Source organism: Gymnogyps californianus, chromosome 1 (genome assembly GCF_018139145.2).
Source record: "Gymnogyps californianus isolate 813 chromosome 1, ASM1813914v2, whole genome shotgun sequence".
Classification (NCBI taxonomy): domain Eukaryota; kingdom Metazoa; phylum Chordata; class Aves; order Accipitriformes; family Cathartidae; genus Gymnogyps; species Gymnogyps californianus.
In genome coordinates this window covers 137,780,249-137,800,545 of record NC_059471.1, presented here as the reverse complement: position 1 = coordinate 137,800,545, position 20,297 = coordinate 137,780,249, and the positions used below count along the sequence as shown (strand labels likewise).

At 37.0% G+C, this 20,297-nt stretch overlaps 2 protein-coding genes across 2 annotated transcripts in view; one reads left to right on the top strand and one right to left on the bottom strand.

Moving 5' to 3' along the window:
• The window catches only part of MRPS35 (mitochondrial ribosomal protein S35), a 28,089-nt gene extending 20,565 nt beyond the window's left edge, over positions 1 to 7,524 (top strand). Inside the window, exon 8 of the mRNA XM_050910197.1 lies at positions 4,147 to 7,524. Within this exon, the coding sequence (XP_050766154.1) occupies positions 4,147 to 4,425 (279 nt within the window). The 3' untranslated portion in view covers positions 4,426 to 7,524. The remainder of the gene's footprint in view (positions 1 to 4,146) is intronic.
• Positions 7,525 to 13,668: 6,144 nt separating this feature from the next.
• On the bottom strand, positions 13,669 to 20,055 carry MANSC4 (MANSC domain containing 4). Its single transcript, XM_050915170.1, has 3 exons — positions 19,827 to 20,055; positions 15,360 to 15,494; positions 13,669 to 14,357 (listed from the first exon to the last, which is right to left on the bottom strand). Exons 1-3 carry the CDS (start codon positions 20,053 to 20,055, stop codon positions 13,669 to 13,671), a joined length of 1,053 nt encoding a protein of 350 aa, XP_050771127.1.
• Positions 20,056 to 20,297: the final 242 nt, after the last annotated feature.

Here is a 20,297-nt window from a genome sequence, read left to right as displayed (position 1 = left end):
GTGCACTCACCAGTGCTCAAAATCTAACAACTTTAAAGAGTCTTCATCATTTGTGCGAGTTTAGAAATGATAAACCTAAGTGGCATAGTAGATGTTAAATTTATTTAATAAACTTTTTCTGAAGATCTGAATTCAAACATTTAAAATCAAAGGAAAGAGTTTTGCTGACAGGAAATGTGTATTGTAGTGCAAGAAGGTTAAACTTTTTTTGTACCTCTTGGTTGGAACCACGAAGGATGAACATTCAAGCAAAAGGCTGAATTAAAAATTTTCTTTGTACTATTTCAGGCTGTAGTAGGCTTTTTGTAATACCTTGTGTTTAAGCCGCATGTTTCTAGTTGCTGGAGAAACAAGGCTCCTTTTTCATGCATAAATATAATTTTTACAGCTGTTTAGTTTTCAGTCTAAATGTTGGAGTGAAATGAAGTCTTATGGGACATAGATATTAAAAAAATGAACAGAAAATCATCAAAGATTTGGACCCTTAATATCACTGATCTTTCTTGATGAGATCAGAATCTTATCTGATCGGCATTCAGAAAACAAACTGAGTTAGATAAATACCTTACAAATGACCCTTTCAGAAGCCTGGATTTTCCAGAAAATACATGGAGCTACTTCAGCCCAGAGAAATTAGGTGTTGTCCTCATTTTTGAAAGAGGTGATCTAGGTGATGGTCACTGCTGAGCACTCTTAAGTTAGTGACAGAACCAGAGATTAAGCCTGTGAGTATCATTAAGTATGAGAGCGTCTCTTACATCCAATATTATTTTTTGAGGCAAAGTTCTGTTCGTTCTTCTCTGCTTGTTCTCACTTTCTGTTTTACGTTTGTACCTTACCAGAATGTTTAGTCCTCACAGTCTTTCTCCTGGTTTTCCTTGATGCTCTAGAGGTCTTATCTGCCCTGTGTGCCATTGCTGTGTCCTAGAAAATAATGTTCTGCTCATTCAGAAGAATGTGTTTTAACCTATTCTGCATCACCAAGCAATTAAAATTTTTTGTATCCAATCTCATCAGATACAAATATATTTTGTCTCTTTACAAATTGATGTTGGTATTTCTTTTCAAGTTGCTAACTAAATAGTACAGTTCAAAGGTGTAATATATCCAGAAATAAGTATGTAATTGTTTTGGCAACTCCTCTTTGGATTGAAGGTACCCACTAATTTGAAAAATGCTAGCGTAGCTGTCTTTTTTTTCTTTTTTTTTTTTTTTTTTTTTTGCGGTTCTTATTGGAAGTTTTGGTAAGAGATACAGTTGAAATTATCAGCTGAATGCATCTTCAGCCAGGCTGGTTAATACTGAGATTCTGTCTTATGTGTGATAGAATGAAGCAGTCATTTTTAGTGAATTCATTGAAGAAATATACGTTCTTGATTTTTAACCTCGTTCACTAAGTGAGAATTCTAGAAAAATGTTACACAATGCCACACTTGTATTCCTGTTTTCAGTTTTATTCTCATTTGTAAGACTCTTACTGCAATGTTTACTAACATTTTAAATTTGCAGGGACAAAAATAATCAGTGAACAAAACTGAGTGATGAAGACCTCATTTTTGAAGTTTCTTTCATTGTCTCATTAGTTTTCTTCATAACACTTTAAACTGAGGCTACAACGCTTGTAACATTTCCACTATTCAGAGTTCATGGGTGCTTGTCTACCTAGGGTACTTTTTCAAATGAAAATCTAATTCCAGATTCACTTTTTCTCTTGCAGTAAATCTGGTTGGAAAGGTATTTAAGTTTCACTCAATACAGTCAGTTTGCAAAAATCTGGTTTCTGTTCAGTTTCCTGTTTGTGATGTATGTCTGGACCTGCGTACAGTAGGATAACTTTTCATTTTGAGGCACGGCCACCAACGTTGCAGCAATGGATACTGGCTTCTTGTAGCAGGGCTGAGGAATGGATTTTGAAATCTCCCCCTACTGTCAAATCGCTTCCTGCTTCGTTCCCCCCCAGAAGTCAGATTTTATTTTAAAATCCATTTTGACACACCATTCTGCTGGGAAGGATTCCAAGAAAGAAATACTTAACAGTTTCTTTGGCCTCCTTTAAAATCTTCTTGCTCTGTATCACTCAAAGGAGATAGGGAAATCTTAATCTGTTTATCAGCATGCATTTCCAAAATCCTGTAAGTTAATGTGTGCAGAGAAGGATTTTCCTGAAGAGATAAATGTAATAACTGTAATTAGTTCTTGTTGTCTCTGCTATAACTTAAAGGTGTTTAAAGGCCTCACAGTGATCTTTTGTTTGAACTTCAAACATGAGTTTGGTCCAGGGAGTGACTAGGGGCGATACCCATATTCCCTTACTCTTGAGAAACCCTATCCCTGTGAGAGAAGCTTTTGCTTTAAAATTCTTTTGGAGTTTAGGAAAAAAATGTCTTGGATAGCCATTATGCGGATAAACAAGGGATATGTAAAACAGGATGATGTTGTTAATTTAAAACTGTAAATCTTCACATTGAATTGCAGTATTTTTCAAACATACAAGGAATACTTTACTATACCCACTTGTTCCGCTACTGTTTTAGCAATACAGGCTACAGTATGTCCTTTTTTTTTTTCCCTTTAGAAATTGAATGAGGTTCTTTTACTTCTGTGTTGTATTGTGTCCAGGTTTTAATGTCAGTCATATGAGCCTTTTAGGAGTGTTAATCACTGTTTCTGACTAAACATTTGGACTCAGAGATTTAAAAGACAAGAGATTCCATTTACCAGGTGCAGGGTGCAGCATTTGTTAAAGTATTTTTACATTCAGATAGGCGGACCCAGGCACACAGGGTTGGGGGGGGGGGGGGGGAAGGACTCTTGTGTCTTAATTAAAGGTTATTAAATATTGTGGTTTGACTGCAGCAAGCTTGTCGACTAGTGGACAGAATACTTTAAACAAATGAAAAACCAACAACACCCACTCCCACCCCCACAAAAAAAACCCAACCTAAACAAAAAAAACCCCAGCCTTCCCGTGATTGCCAGGTTTATTTGGATTCTGCATAGCATAGCTAAAAATTTACTGAAGAGCACTTTCTGGCAATGGATTTAAAAAAGAAAATCCATATGATGTAAATGCTTTACTATAATGTTTCTTTGGACTTGCTCCCAGAGAAATATAAGTTTTATTTAGACATGATTTCTACAACAATTGTAAGAAAAACATGACCACCAAAAATACTTCAAATTGTGATTCTTATATAGTTGAAATAATATAAGGATGCTATATATTGTTTACATCAGTAAAGTATTAAATAATTTTAAATATACAATCTACAATATATAAAAATACACATATATCTACAAAGCTTATATATTTACCAAAGTATAATAAAAACTAAATATACAAAAATAGCAGGTTAGAACATTTGAAATATCCCTTAAACAGTCTGTGAAGCTAGAAGAAGGCCTGTTGAATTGGTGAAATGTTCAAAGATGAAATTTATAAAGAAAAACTGCACAAGCCAAGTATTTACAGGCACTGGGATGATGTCTTCTGTCTGTGTTCAACTTTTGATCCTGTCTAATCTTGCAACACTAATTAGGTAAAAATTAGCACCTTGTGGATAGAGATTCTTTTGAGGAGCAATTTGTTTTGCAGGAAGAGGAAGTAGATTAATTGGTGGTGCTTTTCCTTATGAGTCACAATTAAAACATTTCCGAAATGGTGAAGGATTGCTGTCTCTCATCATAGGTTACTTGGTATGAGCTGTCTCACTTCACGTCTTATAGCCAATGTAAACACACCAAAATCATATGCTAGGGACATAATGGCTAGGTGGCTACTTCCAAAGCTTGAGCATTTAGGGTTATTTAAAATTATTACTTTTACAAGGTTTTTTGTTATTCATTATGTATAGCCCATAAGCTTTTCTTCCCATTCTGACTTGTCTAGTTATATCTGCCAGATACATAAAGAACTTGAGAAGTGGGAGGAAAGAGACTCATTCTGCACAGAAAATGTACAGCATACAGGCACCTTTTGAACTCTGAGGCTTGAGTTCCAAGCCTTGTACTTTAGAGGAGGGGAAATACCTTCCATGACTACTGTAATTTTTAAAGTGAATTGGTATGAGAGATAAGTTTCTTCAAATTATTGTAGCTCTGTTTCAGTCTTGAGTAGTTTTTAAGATGATGTATATTTTCTTTCAGAAAACTGAGATGTGGGAGAGCGAGAAGACTGAGGAAGACATGGAAGAGTATATCTGGGAAAATAGCTGCTCTCAGAAAAATGCCTTGGATACACTACTTCGAATAAAAGCCTCAGAGAATGTCAGTAATGTAACTAAGGAAGAGCTCCTTGCATCTGAAGTGGTTAAGAATTACAGAAACTCTGTAACTGCACTTAAAAATGAAGGTGAAACAGAAGATAACATGTCTCAGTATAAGGAATCTGTGAAGAAACTATTGAATATACAAGCATTACCATGAGAGCAGACTCTGCAGGTACACCTGATTATTACGGAAATATTGAACTACTATGTTAATATTTCTGTATGATATGGATATATAATTATTCAGAACCTTAACCAAAAATATGAAACTTGATGATTAGTTAATTTCAATAGTAATCAGATTTTTCTTTACCCCTGGATTTTCTTGTAAATATAATTTTCCTGTCCATGAATCTTGTTCTTTGAATAAAGTATGTTTTGAGTCATATTGGTGACTTGAACATTCTATTCTGTGCTTTCATAGCTTGGGAGATCCTGGTTCCGTCCTCTGCTTAATCACATTCTGACTTCTCACACAACTTCTTTTGGCATATAATTTAGAGCAACAGTGTCAAAAACAATGAAATTACTTAGGCTCCCAGTTCCATTAACTAAGAGTGTGAAAGTTAAGAGCTCTAGACTTTCTAAATGCTTTTGAAATGTCACTCAGATTTTTCTATATCTGTACTCCCTATCTGTAAAATAAAGATAATGTTACCTAAGTAGTTTAACTTTTGGAGAGGTGTTGAAGCACACTGAGCAGTGTGAGGTTCTCTCAGTTGTCATCATGAGGGCTAACAAATACCCTAAGTAAAAATACCTGTCTCTAAAATGATGGAATAAAATACAGTAGAAAATGGGATGGTCGTGGGAAGGTGAACTAGCAGTTATTGACAGGATACCAAAGTACATGGGAAAGGAAGAATGATGAGAGTTGCTGAAAGTGAGAGCTGGTGAGTAGTGAGGCGAGTATATAACTTAAATAGGAATGGACTGAGTCTTGGTACCCTGAGGCCTGCTGAGTTGTCTCTTGAATGTACCCAGACTTTTCAAGGAAAAAAACATTTGTAGCATCCAGCTTACTGCTGTGAAGCACAGAGAAAGAAATTATATGGATGTTTATCTTATATTTGGTAATTTGTATTTGAAAGGAATTGATTTGAAACACTGGAATCACATGCAAAAATCACAGGCAATTTCTATTGCCCTCTCACAGTTAAGGAAAAAAAAAAACTTAAAAATATCAGCTTGAAAGGACATAAATAACTCTATTCTTGCTTTTATTGTACCTTCCTGGCGTACTAAGATTTCAGCTGAGAGGGAAAGTCTTCATTTTCTGGAAGGGGCAGAGGGAGTTTTTATTCATCAGACTTAAGGATTCTGCATACCTGTAAAAGAACCTAGCATGTGGCACTGCCAGCAACTCGTTGAGAGGAAACAGCATAAGAATAAGGACATTGAAAACTGAAGGGAATTGATTTCTGCAGTGTTCTGTGTGCCTCGACTCACTGACTGCTAGGATTTCTCATTGTTTGTTTTGTGTTTACATACAGCCAAAGCGTGTATGTATTCCCATTTCCAAAATATTGTCAGTTTTGGAAGGATTCTTCTTAGGTAGAGATTGTTTTCATATGGCAGGAGACTGAGTTTAATGCAGCTTTTTACTCCCTATACGAATCTGCCAGAGCTGTAGCTAAGATTGAAAATGCTTGTCGTGTAATCCCGATTTTGCACTTACCAACTTGGTTATTTAGTGGTCCTTCCTTTTAGATTTGTATTAATGTGAAGTTTTAGCAGAAGCTTAATATGAGGAAAGTTTTAGCTGGTACCAGGTTGTTCCTTTATTCAGGGATAATGAGAGTAACATTTAAAATTCTCATTTGAAATAGTACATCTGTGTAATTCCTAGTCTTTTTTGAACAGCCATGAAACCAAAATTACTGAGGCAGTAACTGCAGTTTGACTCAGAACGGTATGGATGGTGGAGTTGTGCCTGGCTGTATTCCAAAGGTGGTTTCGTTCTAGTATGTACACAAGAGAAATTTGTTTCCTTAATTAGCTTTGTCAGTGCTTGCATAAGCAAGCATATGTAACTAACTTCTGTTTTGCAGTGGCATGTCTTGTACCAGACTGTCGTGAGTAATGCCCTTAAATGTTTTTAAGAAACCCAAAATCCCATAAGCTTGCTTTTCTGCATAAAGTTGTCGTCAGGCATATGAGCACCTGATAAAATCCTCCCTGCGACAGAGGACAAGTTAATTTTCCTTTGCTCTTCATAGATTTTAAATGGACCTAAGCAGAACTCTGTATGAAAGTTGTAGTTAAACTAACAATTTGACTTACGAATAATAATGGCTGGTAGAAAGAACAGCACAGCAAAGGAAATTGATTTTTCATTTTGATTGTATTAGCATTTCATTAGCCTCACAGATAATTCATGGAAAACCTAAAATGCACAGGCTTCTAGAGTTCCCTCTGAAGTGTTCAAGCCTAGCTTATATACATTCTATACATGTTTCAAGAAATACAGGCAGGATAAAAGGTGGCTGTCTCCTGAGTGCCAGGGCACTAAAATGTCTCCATTTATACTATGTCTAAGCAGTTTTCCAGTAGTATCTGGCTTAATGACCCTATGGCTATAGAACGCTTGGCCAGCTGGCCTTAGAAATCTGCAAGATTGACCTCCAGCCTTGGTTTTCAATGTCATCTTCACTTCCTCTCCTTGCTAAGAAACATGCGAGCAAAATTAAAAACCTTTATAATCCTGTAAGTGCCCAATCAAGCTGCTAGAATCAAAGGCAATATAAAATTGAGAGTTACACTTGTGATTTTTACTAATGGTTTATATGTTACAGTACAGAACTTGTGTAATGCAGTGGACTGGATCAAAGGTAGCCTGGATTGTATTTTGAGCTCTTTGTCATCTTGGATGTTTCTCTTTCTGTTTTTCTGCTTCTCCCTCTAAACTGTTTGTGTTTGAGGGTGGCAGTATTTCTCTGTGATTATGTAGAATACCTAGAACACTGGGATCCTAACTCCAGTGGGAGTCTTCCCAGCCTTGATGATGTATAATATAGCATGTGTTTTTATGAACTGAACTACACATTTTTATTTTCCTGTACTTGCGTACTCTTGCAGAGTCCTGATACTCTTGCAGACCATCTCATTGGAAACCTGCACTGAAGTTTAAAAACAGTGAAGAGTTAAAGAGTAATAGACTTACAGGTTAAGCAACTCTACAGCGCAGTAATAAGTACATCCTTAGCAATGGTCACTTATTAATGTATCATGTACATTAGAATGTAAATGCATGACTCTAAGGTGTGTATCCCTCTATACATACCTGTGTGTATGTACATTCTTGTTACATGGAAGTGCTCATTACTTCTAAATAGAAACGTAGATAGATAACACTTAAATCAAGAAGCAGGCTATGTCCCCCGGTGCATAAATTTGAAAGGAAGGAGGAGCAAAAAACCACACATAATATCTAGAGGCATTGGCTGTCTCCATAGGTAATTCTTTTACTGGTATTTACTGTCCAAGAGGAACATGGAGCTAGTTCATGACAGCCCTGACCTCAGGCAGCCCTGTCCATCACAAATTGAAACTTGAGCAGGAAGGCTACTATATGTGCTTCTTTGCAGTCACTGTTCTAACCTCCAAGTAGCAGATGTCTTGTTTCAAATCCAAACACTTGCCCCCGCAAACTGGAAAAGCAAGTTCCTTACGGCAAGGAAAAATAAGCTATCTCCAATGGAAGAAAGCCTCACGAATTAAGTTCTTGGCCATCTGGAATAGTTGTGATGCATAGTTTCGCTGGTGCTATTGAGGAGACTAACCTTTCTTTTATCTCCCATATAAACATTCCAAAGGAAGGTTGAGATCTAGCACTTGGTCAAACTGGAAAAGAACTTGCTTTGTCCGTATTCTGGCTAATTTTTTGCATGTAGAAACTACTGTAGTCACTTGGATAAGATGTCTTCAGTAAACAATGTGCTAGTTGTGAAGTGAAATGTTCAAAGTGTTGCTAAATAGTTTCTTGAGGTTGTTTGTCTATGTTCTATCGCATTTTTGCCCTTTAAAGAAGGGTTGTCAGACACTAAGCATAATCTCTTGCTCAGATTAGACAATAAGGCCTGTACAGAGACGTAATTTGGTCTTTGGCAAGGAGAGCAGATGTTACAACTACTTGTAACTTCACCAAACCCTAAGACCTGAATGTGACTGGCTGTGTGTGAAGAGTTGGTAAACCTCTACAGATAATCTCATGGTCTTCAGGGAACTAATTTATGCTCCTGACTGGATTTGACATATTTTGCCCTGTTTTCATGCATGGCATTGCTACAAGCACAAGTAAGGGATAAAGGGACAGTTGCCTAAAAATCAATGTACTGTCTGGACAAACCATCTTTCTACCCATTTCTTGTTTTCCCTTATACTTAAAATGTATGTATTTATTTTCTTGTGACTCTCCTAGTCTGTAATAAAATAGTCCTGCTACTGTGCTTTATATAACCCTTTTCCTGCCTATTTTTTTCTCTATATGCGAACAAACCAAGAAGACTCTCCAGAACATGATCTTATATATTTTAGTCATTCCATCCTGCCCCAGAAGCATTTGTGCATGGGACACACATACAGATTTTCACTTCTGTCTCATTTTCTTTTTCTGGTGAGTATTGAGGTCCTAGTTCCATTATACGATTCTACAGAACATAATATTGAGGGTAAGTATCAAAGGAGCATCAAGGTGCTATTAAGTGCACTATACAGTCACTAATCTAGAGATGAAGAAACCATAGACACGAGGGATGACTGTGACTTGCTGCAGATTACACAATTGATCAATGATCAGATAGAAGTTACTTTTCTGAGAGTAAAAGGAGGTGAAAAAAACACCTGTTTGAAAGCAAATAGTATATTACTGTCATGGTTTAACCCCAGCTGGCAACTAAGCACCACACAGCCGCTTGCTTACTCCCCTCCCAGTAGGATGGGAGAGAGAATTGGAAGGGTGAAAGTGAGAAAACTCATGGGTTGAGATAAAGAGAGTTTAATGGGTAAAGCAAAAGCTGCGTATGCAAGCAAAGCAAAACAAGGAATTCATTCACCACTTCCCAGTGGCAGGCAGGTGTTCAGCCATCTCCAGGAAAGCAGGGCTCCATCACGCGTAATGGTTACTTGGGAAGACAAATGCCATCGCTCCGAACGTCCCCTCCTTCCTTCTTCTTCCCCCAGCTTTATATGCTGAGCATGATGTCATATGGTATGGAATATCCCTTTGGTCGGTTGGGGCCAGCTGTCCCGGCTGTGTCCCCTCACAACTTCTTGTGCACCCCCAGCCTCCTCGCTGGTGGGGTGGTGTGAGAAGCAGAAAAGGTCTTGACTGTGTAAGCACTGCTCAGCAATAATGAAAACATCCCTGTGTGATCAACACTGTTTTCAGCACAAATCCAAAACAGCCCCGTACCAGCTACTGTGAAGAAAATTAACTCTATCTCAGCCAAAATCAGCAGAATTACCTGTGACTTTTTCTGTTAAAACTAATGACTTCTTGCAGAGATTTGTGTTTCTGGCACGTTGGAGTGTATCCCGTCTAGTGAAAGGATTTCTTTGCTAGTCTTTGCGTTTGTAGGTATACAACATCCCTGGTGTAAGAATACCAAGTTTTCACTTTTTTAGTAGTTGGTTTCCTTTTTTAAAAGCAAATCCAATAGTAGTATTTGTCCCTTAAGACTAGCTTTTCTTCTTTGTTCTTGAATCAGGCTGCTATGGAGGATCATTTATAGCAAAGGAAGAGTTAAACAGGCTGGAACAGGCCAAGCACTATTGAGTTTGCAGCACTGCAGACTGTCAGCAGATGTTTTGTGGGGCATTCAGGTAGCAGCCCAGCCTGAATAGGAAGAAGAGTCAGGATAAGAATGGATACTATCTTATCTAATCTTTGCTAATCTTACTATGTGAAGCGGGGAGAAAGAAGTGTTGTGTACTCTCTTGTCTTTAAAACCTGGAAAATAAAAAATAAATTTCTATTCAAATAAAAAAAAAAATCCAGAGTATGAAACAACTAATTCTAACACAAAATGTGTATGCCTCTGTAATAGAAGATGACTAATACTCAGCAATGCTTGGCAAAACCCTAGGCTAAGAGAATTGAAACACGTTATCCAGCTGAAACTATGGGGCAATTTTTAAGTAAACTGAACATAATTTTTCTACCTGTATTGGACTAAGCTGCCTGCATGTGAATTCTGTATCCTAAAAACTACATGCAATTATGTAGCAATAATAATTTTAGTATGTTCCCTGAGTTTCAGGAGAAATTATATTTGGAATTCAGTGCTGCAAGGTCTTGAAAGTTTGTGCAGTTTGAAATGCCTTAATTTCTCAAGTAACGTCTCTTTGGGAGCAACTGAGACTATGAAGTGAACACAAGCAGAATTTTAATGGCTCTTTTCAGTTGGAAGAAAGGCATCACAGAGTGTAGATCTAGTTCTCTTACAAAGTATGTTTCTGAGTTTAGGTTTAGGCTTTTTAACTCTTAGTCATATAAAAATGCAGTGTTCTTCAAAGTGCAGTTTTTGCTGAGCCCTTCTTTGGCAGCGAACATACACTTCACCATGTTGATTGTTTTGACCATGTCAAACAAAGAGACAATTTCATCAGACACTTACTTATTACTGCATTACATTGGATGTTTATTCATGTGGTAGCAAATAGACAAGCAGAAAGGTAACTAGCTGGATTTTAGATCTGCTTTTGATATATCTTTACATTTTAGATGTAAGTTGGTTTTAAAATGTGTTTTCCTTGGTTACATGATTTTAAAAATTATGGGGAGAAAAAAATAATCTAAAAAGCACTTTCACTGCAAATTGATGTGACAATGCTGGCTGAAGTGTTTTGTGGGAGAATCCTATAACAAAATGTGCTTGTCATCAGTACTGAGTGAGATTAAAAGTACCGCGACTTGGAGCATGTGGTTAATCAGTTTGTTTATTTAATGTATTTGATCAGGTTGTCATGATGTGTGAAGCATCTGAACGTTACCATGTTCGTCAAAACACGAACTTTGCAAACTTTTCATTTTCTGGTTAAGACTTTATAAATGGAGTTATGCCTCCTTGTGTCTTTAACAGAAAGGTGGTTCGCTGAGCCATGAACGTTTCCTTCAGAATTTGACAGAGAGTGGTTGGTAGAGCACTGTACAGAAAGAATCCTGAACCACATGGTCCACAGCTACTAGTCTAAAAAAGAGCATACTGACGGTCTTGGTGGACATCACCCTTTCCAGTGTAAGTTGTGGAGAAAGGATATAAAGCACATCACAGTAATCTACAGGTTGAGGAACCGAGTTCCTCCTCTGATATACATGTGCCTTTGTTTCCTAATGAAATGAGTCAGACCTGAGACTTTTCCATTTCGGGGTCAGATCCATGAAGATTACCATAGGATGATGAGCACATCACGTGAGACATACGTTCTTTATTTACAATATCACCACGTTCATCCTTTGGTACAATATAGAGTATCTTGGTTCCTTTCTCCTAGTTCCTTTCCTTTTGGTGTTAAAAACCTGGAAAAGAATACCTGTCAACTTCCTCTAACTCAGAAGAGCCCTTGGGGTTTCATCATTCTTAGTTTTAGTGATAGTTAAACTATGTGCTAGATTCAGCCACATGATGAATTAGGAAAGTACAAGTTGATGATAAAAGCCAGCTTGTGTAAATTTAAAGTACATCATGCAGTGGGTACATCTCTAGAGTTTGTATCACTTTACCTATAAGCATAGAACTGCCCTTAAAAACAAATCATACCTAATTCTAATTTTTCTAGCTAAGAAAGAAGAAATTTCTTTTGTGTTATTTCAACTGATTAAATAACCCCGCTCCTTTAAAATGTTCTTATCCTGTGTCAATCTCTCTTGTATTACATATAAATTAGCATACAAGGTCAATTAAATACTATAAACAAGGGTTTTTTTAAACTTCAGTTTTCTAAGCTACAGTGCTGATCAATGTGGGCTAAAATATAATTTTAGAGAGGTCTTTTCCTCTGAAACCAACCTGCTCAACTGTAATTAGGTATTTATGTGGCCTTACAACCTCATCCCTGTAGTCTTTGAACATTGCATGGATCTTACTAGTTTTAAAATAATTTTCTGCCACATAGACATGACGATCAGTTTTATTTTTTATTGTTTCCTTTTATAACGTTTACACATGTCTGGGAAATAGAAACTTCTTACAGCAAGTGAAGAAAGTGAGAAACTCTGAGACATCAACAAGCTTAAAAGAGGAAGAACAATCCTGGTTACTGTTGAAAATGTTTGCTTTGCTAAGCAAACTTCCTGAGTAAGGTAAGGCAAGGAAATACCTTGCGACCTTGTTGATCTAGTCGCTTGATTTGTATTCAGGAGGAGCACTTTTATGAATAGAGTATACAGGATGAGGAAACAAAAAAAGGGGGGGTTATTATAAAGCTAACTTATAGAGCTTTCAAAACATTTTGTGTATTCCTGTGTGACGTACATTAAATGACTGTCCCTATTTTAAAAAGCTAATGATGTAAATGATAAATATGAGTGGGCAAGAAAAAGCAAGTCAAGGTGGACAACACAGATTGATGCTAATTGCAAGGCATGAACAAACGTTAGCTGCATTTGTGTCTTCCTTAGCCAAGAAGAGAATGGATTTGCCAATGCATTGCAGAGCAAGTAACTTTACAAAAGCAGTTGAAGTCTGAAGGTCTTTCTGGAGGGGCTTGAAAAACATTTGAAGTGATTGTTATCAGAAAAGTGAAGTTAGAAGTGGGGTAAAAGTAAAGCATAAAGATTGAATGATCAGATGTTTGGGTATGAGTTAATGGAACTCAGTAGTTTGGGGGACTTGGGTTCTTTTTGGTGTTTTTCTCTGAAGAACTAAAGAGTGCTGGCTAAATTGTTTTGTCTCAATATTAGGGATAAATGGGGAAAAAGGTAAATCTAGAACTTGGAGAGAAATTGACAGTTTTTGTAGAAACAATGAGATCTGATGCAATTAAAGGATGATTAGAGTTAAATGATTTTATGACACCATAAAACTTCAGTCAGTTTTACTGATTACACTTAATTTTCTCAGGTTAGTTCAAAGTCAGGAGAAAGGATGCATACAGCTGCAGTGAATCTGCTCTCTTAAGTTACGGAAAGTGTATACTGTTGGTTAGGCATTGGTCTGGGTCAGATTATGAACCAAAATGTGCTCGAACACCTCTGAGCATGCAGTGGGAGCTATGAGTGTGTACTTCTTACCTAAAGAGATAGGGGAATTGTGTTTCATCTGTCGAGAATCAATTTACAACCAAAAGATTCTGAAACCATCAGTGAAAAAATTATCTTTGGTTCTGTAAAAGAAATAAGCTGGTATATACGATTCATTTTTAAAAAGCTATTTGTTCCAAAACAAGAATGGTGACTATTTTACAAGTTACCTTTGACAGTAGTATATTTTATGCATTGTCTTGACATTGTTCTTCTTCTCCTTATGGGCTTATACTGACCTCTCCTATTGCTGCAACGCCCTGCTGTGAAAGCAACAGTACAACAGCAAAGGAAGATGAGAGAAGAGCAAAGAACAACAGGAATCAACCAGACACCCAAAAATGCGCCTTCCCGAGCAGGTGCCTCATTATCCGAAGTATAATTCCTACCACTGTAGCCTTTGGTTTCATTTAAGTGTTGCTTACTGCTGTTGAGACGAGGAGGAGTGGGCACGTGGGATAATACCTCGGCAGACTTGGATATCAAAGTTGAGTGTACAGTCTTCTTGTCTGAGCTGGTGATTGACCTAGTGCTTGCTGAAGTTGTGCTTGTCCTCTGAGCAAAATGATCATCTGGTGGAAAAGTTTCTGCCCTGGAATAAGTAGTAAATTCAGTTTTTTGGACCGTCAGGCTTGTGCTGGAGGTGTAAGTGTTTGCTGTTAAGCCGTGGCTAGTGGTAGAAGATGGAGCTTGGAGCAGAAGAGAACTTGATGTGGCATTATGATGCTGGCATCTTTCCCACTCGGTGGTCTTTGTGCTGTTTTGCCTTTCGTGTTTACTTGGTGAGGAATGAGTATTTGGCTCTTTGGATGTCACTTTTTCGAAAATAAGAAGATCTGGATCAATCCCTATTAAATCATAAACAATGTTAGTTTGGGCGATAGAAGCTCATCTGCTCACCCACAAAAGGAGCACATGGAGACAATGGCAGGTTGGGGAGCCCAAATAATAGTCATCAACACCTTTTGGACTGGGGGTGTCACTGCCTAGGGTCATACCTTATGGTATGCAAGGGAAGTGCATTTTGGGATTGCACAGGACTTACTATGGGATGCTTAGGGAAGGAACCAAAGGTGAGCAAAGGGAGGGATCTAGGCTACTGGGGAGTGGGGGAGTCCAGGCAAGCTCTGTGTGTGTGTGTATGTGTGTGTGTGTGTGACAGTCTGCACCAGCAACTGGAGGGGGGCTGTGCCCTCAGGGGTTCGTACGTCCGGGTGACAGCAACTGGGGAGACTGGGGTCCAGACTCGGCAGACTGAGCATCTGAGCCTAGCTGCTGGGGGGAATTCGCATTGTACATATGTGTGTATACATATTTTCGCTAGCAGATCTCCATCCTGTGGAGCCAGAAAAAGCAGGATGAGGCTCCTGGTGCTACCTGCGTTCGTGTGTCTGCTTTATGCATTTGTCTGTGTTACCTATGTGGCTGGCTGTGTATATATATATACTTGTGGGATGTATGTTTGCTCTTTATGCACGTGCCTAATGGGAATACATTTTCAGCCTTGCTACTGGTTGGATCTGGGGACATGGAGCTGTGGCAGCCTCGCCTCTCAGTCTCTCAGATCTGCTACGGTATTTTCCCCAAGCATAGTATTGATGAGGTACTCAGAGCATGAATCTTGAGAGCAGGGTGTACCTTCAAGGTCCTTTCTCCCATACTGAATGGAAGAAAGGGGGGAAGTATTCTCAGAAGTAGGTACATTAATGAAAAAGGGAAAAAGTCTTATGCTTTTTTAGCATTGCATATTACTTCAGAAGATCTTCTAGCACAGCAACTGACCTAGTATAATTTTAACATTTCCTGTAGTTGCTATGTTTTCAGCCTTTATAAATGAAATGCTTAATTACCTGTTGTGATGTTGTACAAAATGACATTGATTCTAGCCTTTAGTATGCAACTTTCCAATGCTGGGCAAGACATGTGCAGGCAATTCATATTCTCATGAATGGCTCCATGGTAGAACACTGCTAGATTGCAGGAAACTGTAATACAGAAATAATAAAGTCGAGCTTATCAGCATAATGACCATTGGATTTTGCATGTTACTATGTTATTTAACATCAGAAGATCATTAATACTGGGCAGCTCCATAGTACTTTAAATCTGTAGTTCTGTCATTATCATGCAAACTAATTAAGCATCCAGTCAGAAAGGTAGAACTACTTATAATTATATTCTTATTTTACATCTGGAGAAAAGGAATAGAATAGCCATGTGAATTCTGAATGTGTATCTGATTAAATAAAATCATATGCTTTAGGTTGTAGTCCTCCTACCAGTTCCCTTCCTTCACGTCTCAGATGCAGTGAGTGGACCATTTCTAAAAGTAAAGTTATCAAGGAAGACAACTTGGAGGTGTTTGCTCATGTGTAATATACCTGTCTACTTGAAACTGGACTGCAACCATTCATTTCACCCAGACTATTAAAAAACCATCCTGAACTACAATAAGTAAGTGACATCCTGCCCTGCTGCCAGTTCCTGTTTGTTTTCCTTGTTTGCCTTTGGGCTATTGTATTTCTGTGAATAGAGTAGTTTAGACAATTCTTCATTTATGTTTGGAGGTTCAGTTTTATCTTCCCACATCAGAAATCAGGGCTACAGCAATAATGAAAAAATGCCCGAACAACTTGTCACTGAAACCCAATTTTCAAAAGTATATAGATGCACGAATCCTAACGGTTTAAGATTTAGATTGAAAATATATGCTAAAATACTTATGGTTAGAGTCACACTATATCAAAAGAAGGAAAGATTCTTCTTTCAGTCTTACAGTACATCAAAATATCAAGTCAAAATATCAAGTCAAAAGTTAATTTTATTTTATTATATCAATGTGCTTGGAGCAGGATCAATGTTAGTTTTTGTTTTAGTCATACGACGTTTTTGGGTTTTTATTTATTTCATTTTACCTGCCTTGAATGTAACCTCCATACCTGAACTAATATGGCTACCTGCAATTAAAAATGTATTGGCAGGGCAGGGCTTTATAAGTGTATTCTATTTACTTAGGTATTTATTCCAAATATTTTTCTTACATTTATAAGTAAGGAAAATATTTGTAATACTTCTGCAATGAACAGCAGAAAAAGTCATGCAACTCTTTCCATTTTATGTGTAACTAAAAAAAAAAAAAAAATCCCTAACCTATCTACAAATGAGAAAAGGAAGAAAATACACTAAACCTGTGCTTACTATCTTTTCTGTATTACTTGTAATTTTTCATCTAGTAGCCTCAATACTGCATCATAGATTTAACACAGTAAACACACACGTTGAAAATGTTTTTTTCCATCATAATGAACTTATCTGCCCTAAGAGAGAAGCATTATTTTCAAAAAATATATACGATTAATTAAATAGAAATTTGCAATGACAATGCACTCTGTCTGTCTGAACAATACAAATTCAGCAGCTCTATGGAAGAAAAAATCATGACAGAAGTGCCGTTACAGAACTTATATTGTCTTGTGGTTTTTAGCTACTTATATATAAAGATCAAGGTTGTCTGCCTAGCTGAAATGAAAACAGTAATATTTACAAGTAAAACTGGGATCCTAAACTCTAATGATAGCAAGGTAAAGATATGATTTGTCATCAAAGCTAAATCAAAGATGATAATCAGCAACTTTTCTTTCACTTTCATGTCCTATATCTACCTCTAGTTAGGCTTCATCAGTTTCCAGTTCTATGTCATAGGAACTTGAGCGTAGAGTAGATATTTATGACTGGTACAAAGAAGGTTATGATTATCAAAGCAATAGAAGAACATAACTTGTGGAAGACAGAGTGATAATCTTACAGGGATTATAGAAAACTCTGGCTTTATTATATACCAATTGGTTTACATTTTTCTTTAAAAGATTAGAAACATTTTGTTGTGTTAGAGAAGCATATTTAGCCAGTGCATAACTATTTTGAAGTATTTCCTGAGGACTACAGGCATTTCTACAGGTGATACATAAAAAACATCGGCTTCTATGGGTAAAGGAATTTAAAATCCAGTGACTATTTTTAAGAAAATAATTCTGAATATAGAAATATTTCTAGGCATCAGCAAACATTTTGCATCATTTTTAGCATAAGTTAACCGTTTAAAAGACAAAGCCCTTCAAACATTTCTGTGAAATATCTATGTAGTACTTGCTTTTCTGTGATATCTTTTGTTCAAGGATTCTTAAACACTCTGAAGACACTAACAATGTGGTATTATTGAAGTAATTGTTTGAAAAATCACAATTTTCAGATATTTGTTCTCATTGATGATTTTTGTTCCGACATAAAACTGTTCTTCACTTGCATGACATGTAGCAGTATGCACCCTTGCCTTCAGACCCAGGTATACAATGTTCTGGATTTTGTCAAAGAATGGATGTTTTGTGCTAATAGTATATTTTATGTTTGTTTTTCAGTGTGTTCCATGAAAACTATGCAGGTTTCTGATATAGAGACTATCTTATTTAAGAATATATAAACCACCTGAAAATACATGTATTTGTTTGAAGGGAGGAGTGAAATCTTTGAAACCTTTCCAGTCTTCCAAGTTTGTGCAAAATTCTGTTGCCCTTAGAAACTCTGGTTTTTAGCACAACATAATTATAAATGTTTTTCATTTTAATGATAACTTTGCATGCTTTATGAAAACAACATTAAATAGTAGAAAAAATCTCATCTGAAGAACTTGGCTTCTGTGGATATATTCTCTTTGGGATCTGTGATGGATTTTATTGCATAAAATCAGGTAAGAAAAATAAGTCACAAACCTGTTTTTTTGTAAGGAATGATAGTTCTTTGGTCAGGAAAAATACTTTAAAAGTATGCTATAAGACATCTTGCATTGGTTTGAGGAGATATAAACAACATTTTGTTTCTTGTTTTTAAATTACTTCAAAATTTCTTTTTATCTTGTAAGATTAGCTTTCAGTAACTGCTATTATTGAGAATCCAGCAAAGAAAATTCTCTTATCAAACTTCTTATCCACATTTCTTGAAATCTTAATTAGGACATTTATTGGCAATAGTATTTGTGGTAGTGACTACATCTGTCTCTTTGGACTTATAAGGAAACCACAAGCTGATTTAAAGCGTATCTTTGAAATGCCATCTAATGTCTCAATTTTAGTTAAGATTGTAAGAAAGTTAAGATTGTAAGTTTAGTTAAGATTGTAAGATTGTAAGATTGTGCTTAGCTATGTAACATTATAAAAACGAGATTCCAAGTTACCATTACTTATCTCTGTAAGGTATCCAGTTCCATGTTCTATGAGAAAAAGTTAGTTGTCCAAATAGGAAAAACATTGCTGAAATGTATATAATTGTTCTTTCCTTACAATATTTAAGACAGAAGTTGACTCTTCCCAGGAATGCTGCTGGCAGTTACATTAGTTATGTCAGTGTCAGGTTGTCAAGGTCATATTTTTGCACAAATTTCAAAATTTCATCAAAATTTATATTGACTGTTTTTAGTAACTGGTACCTCACTTCCATCCTCCATATCCAAAACTTTTCAAGTCTTGTAGTTTTGCAGTCAAATTTAGGCACCACAGACACACACTTCACGTACACTCCTAAAATATACTCCTATAGTGTACCAATGCAGTGTGACACAGAGAAACTATAGTCTTGGGCTTAAGACAAGCAATGATTTTTCTTATTTTTATTCTGAGTCTGAGTTTACAAGGCCAGGGAAAAGGGCTTGCCAGCTGAATAGCTGCTATTATTTATTGCTATAACTTTATTGTTCATATTAACGTTATACCTGGGTTGCACCAGAAACATGGTGTAAACACAGAACAAGAGAGTGTGCTCTTCAAGAAAATGAATATTCTTGTATTTCAGAGAAGGACAAATTGTGTGTTGCCTCCCCTTTCCCCCTCACCATGTCCTAGTCTAGTACCATACTGCATGAAGAAGAGTCCTGTTGGAATCAGTGTCACTGATTTTTCTCTACAGGAGTAGATGGTGATGGATACTGAAGAGTTACTGTTTTAGTGTTGGCATTGCCCACAAGCTTTGTAACAGAGTTCTAAAATTTGAAAGCAGACCCTAAGATTTTCCTGTGGTTCTAGTGTAGTCTTCTAAAAAATTCAGATTATCAAATTCCTTTCTATGGGACTGAAGATGGGGGAACAGTTACCATGTGCCTCTGCTTTCCTGCCTCAAAAAAATACATATATCCTTTGGGGGGGGGGGGGGGGGCATTATTTCTTCTTCAAATAAAGGAATGTTTATATAAAAATTACCCAAAATGTTTTTCCTCATATGTTGTGCTGTAAATTTTAATGTATGCCACAATTTTGATAATAAACACTCACCATTCCTCAGAAGGCAGCAGGTTCTGCTGCACTGTTGGGGTGAGACTTCTGCATAAATCTTCAGCACCTGAGCTCCCCTCTTTTGCGATTCCTGCAGGTCAATCAGAAGTCCTGGGAAGCGTCGGATCCAGCAGTTCTTGTAAAAGGTGGTGGGTGAGCAGAGAGAGTCTGACTCCACAGCCAAACCCAGAACCAACAGCACTTCTGCTATTGCCACCAGCAGAACCATTTCTTCAATGTAATGGGTTTAGTCAGCGCGCTTTCTCCTCCATGGATGCGCTACAGTTTGTACCAGCATTTTAGGAGACAATCTCTTGAGTGGTGAGGATACTGCCAATTCTGCCAGGGCCATAAGCCAGCGGATGCTTTTTCCAAACAATTCCCGTGATGCTGTTTGGGCAGCTGCTGGAAGGAAGCAGCCATTTTATGAGCTACATACGATTATAATAGTTATTATTGTTGTTCTCTAAC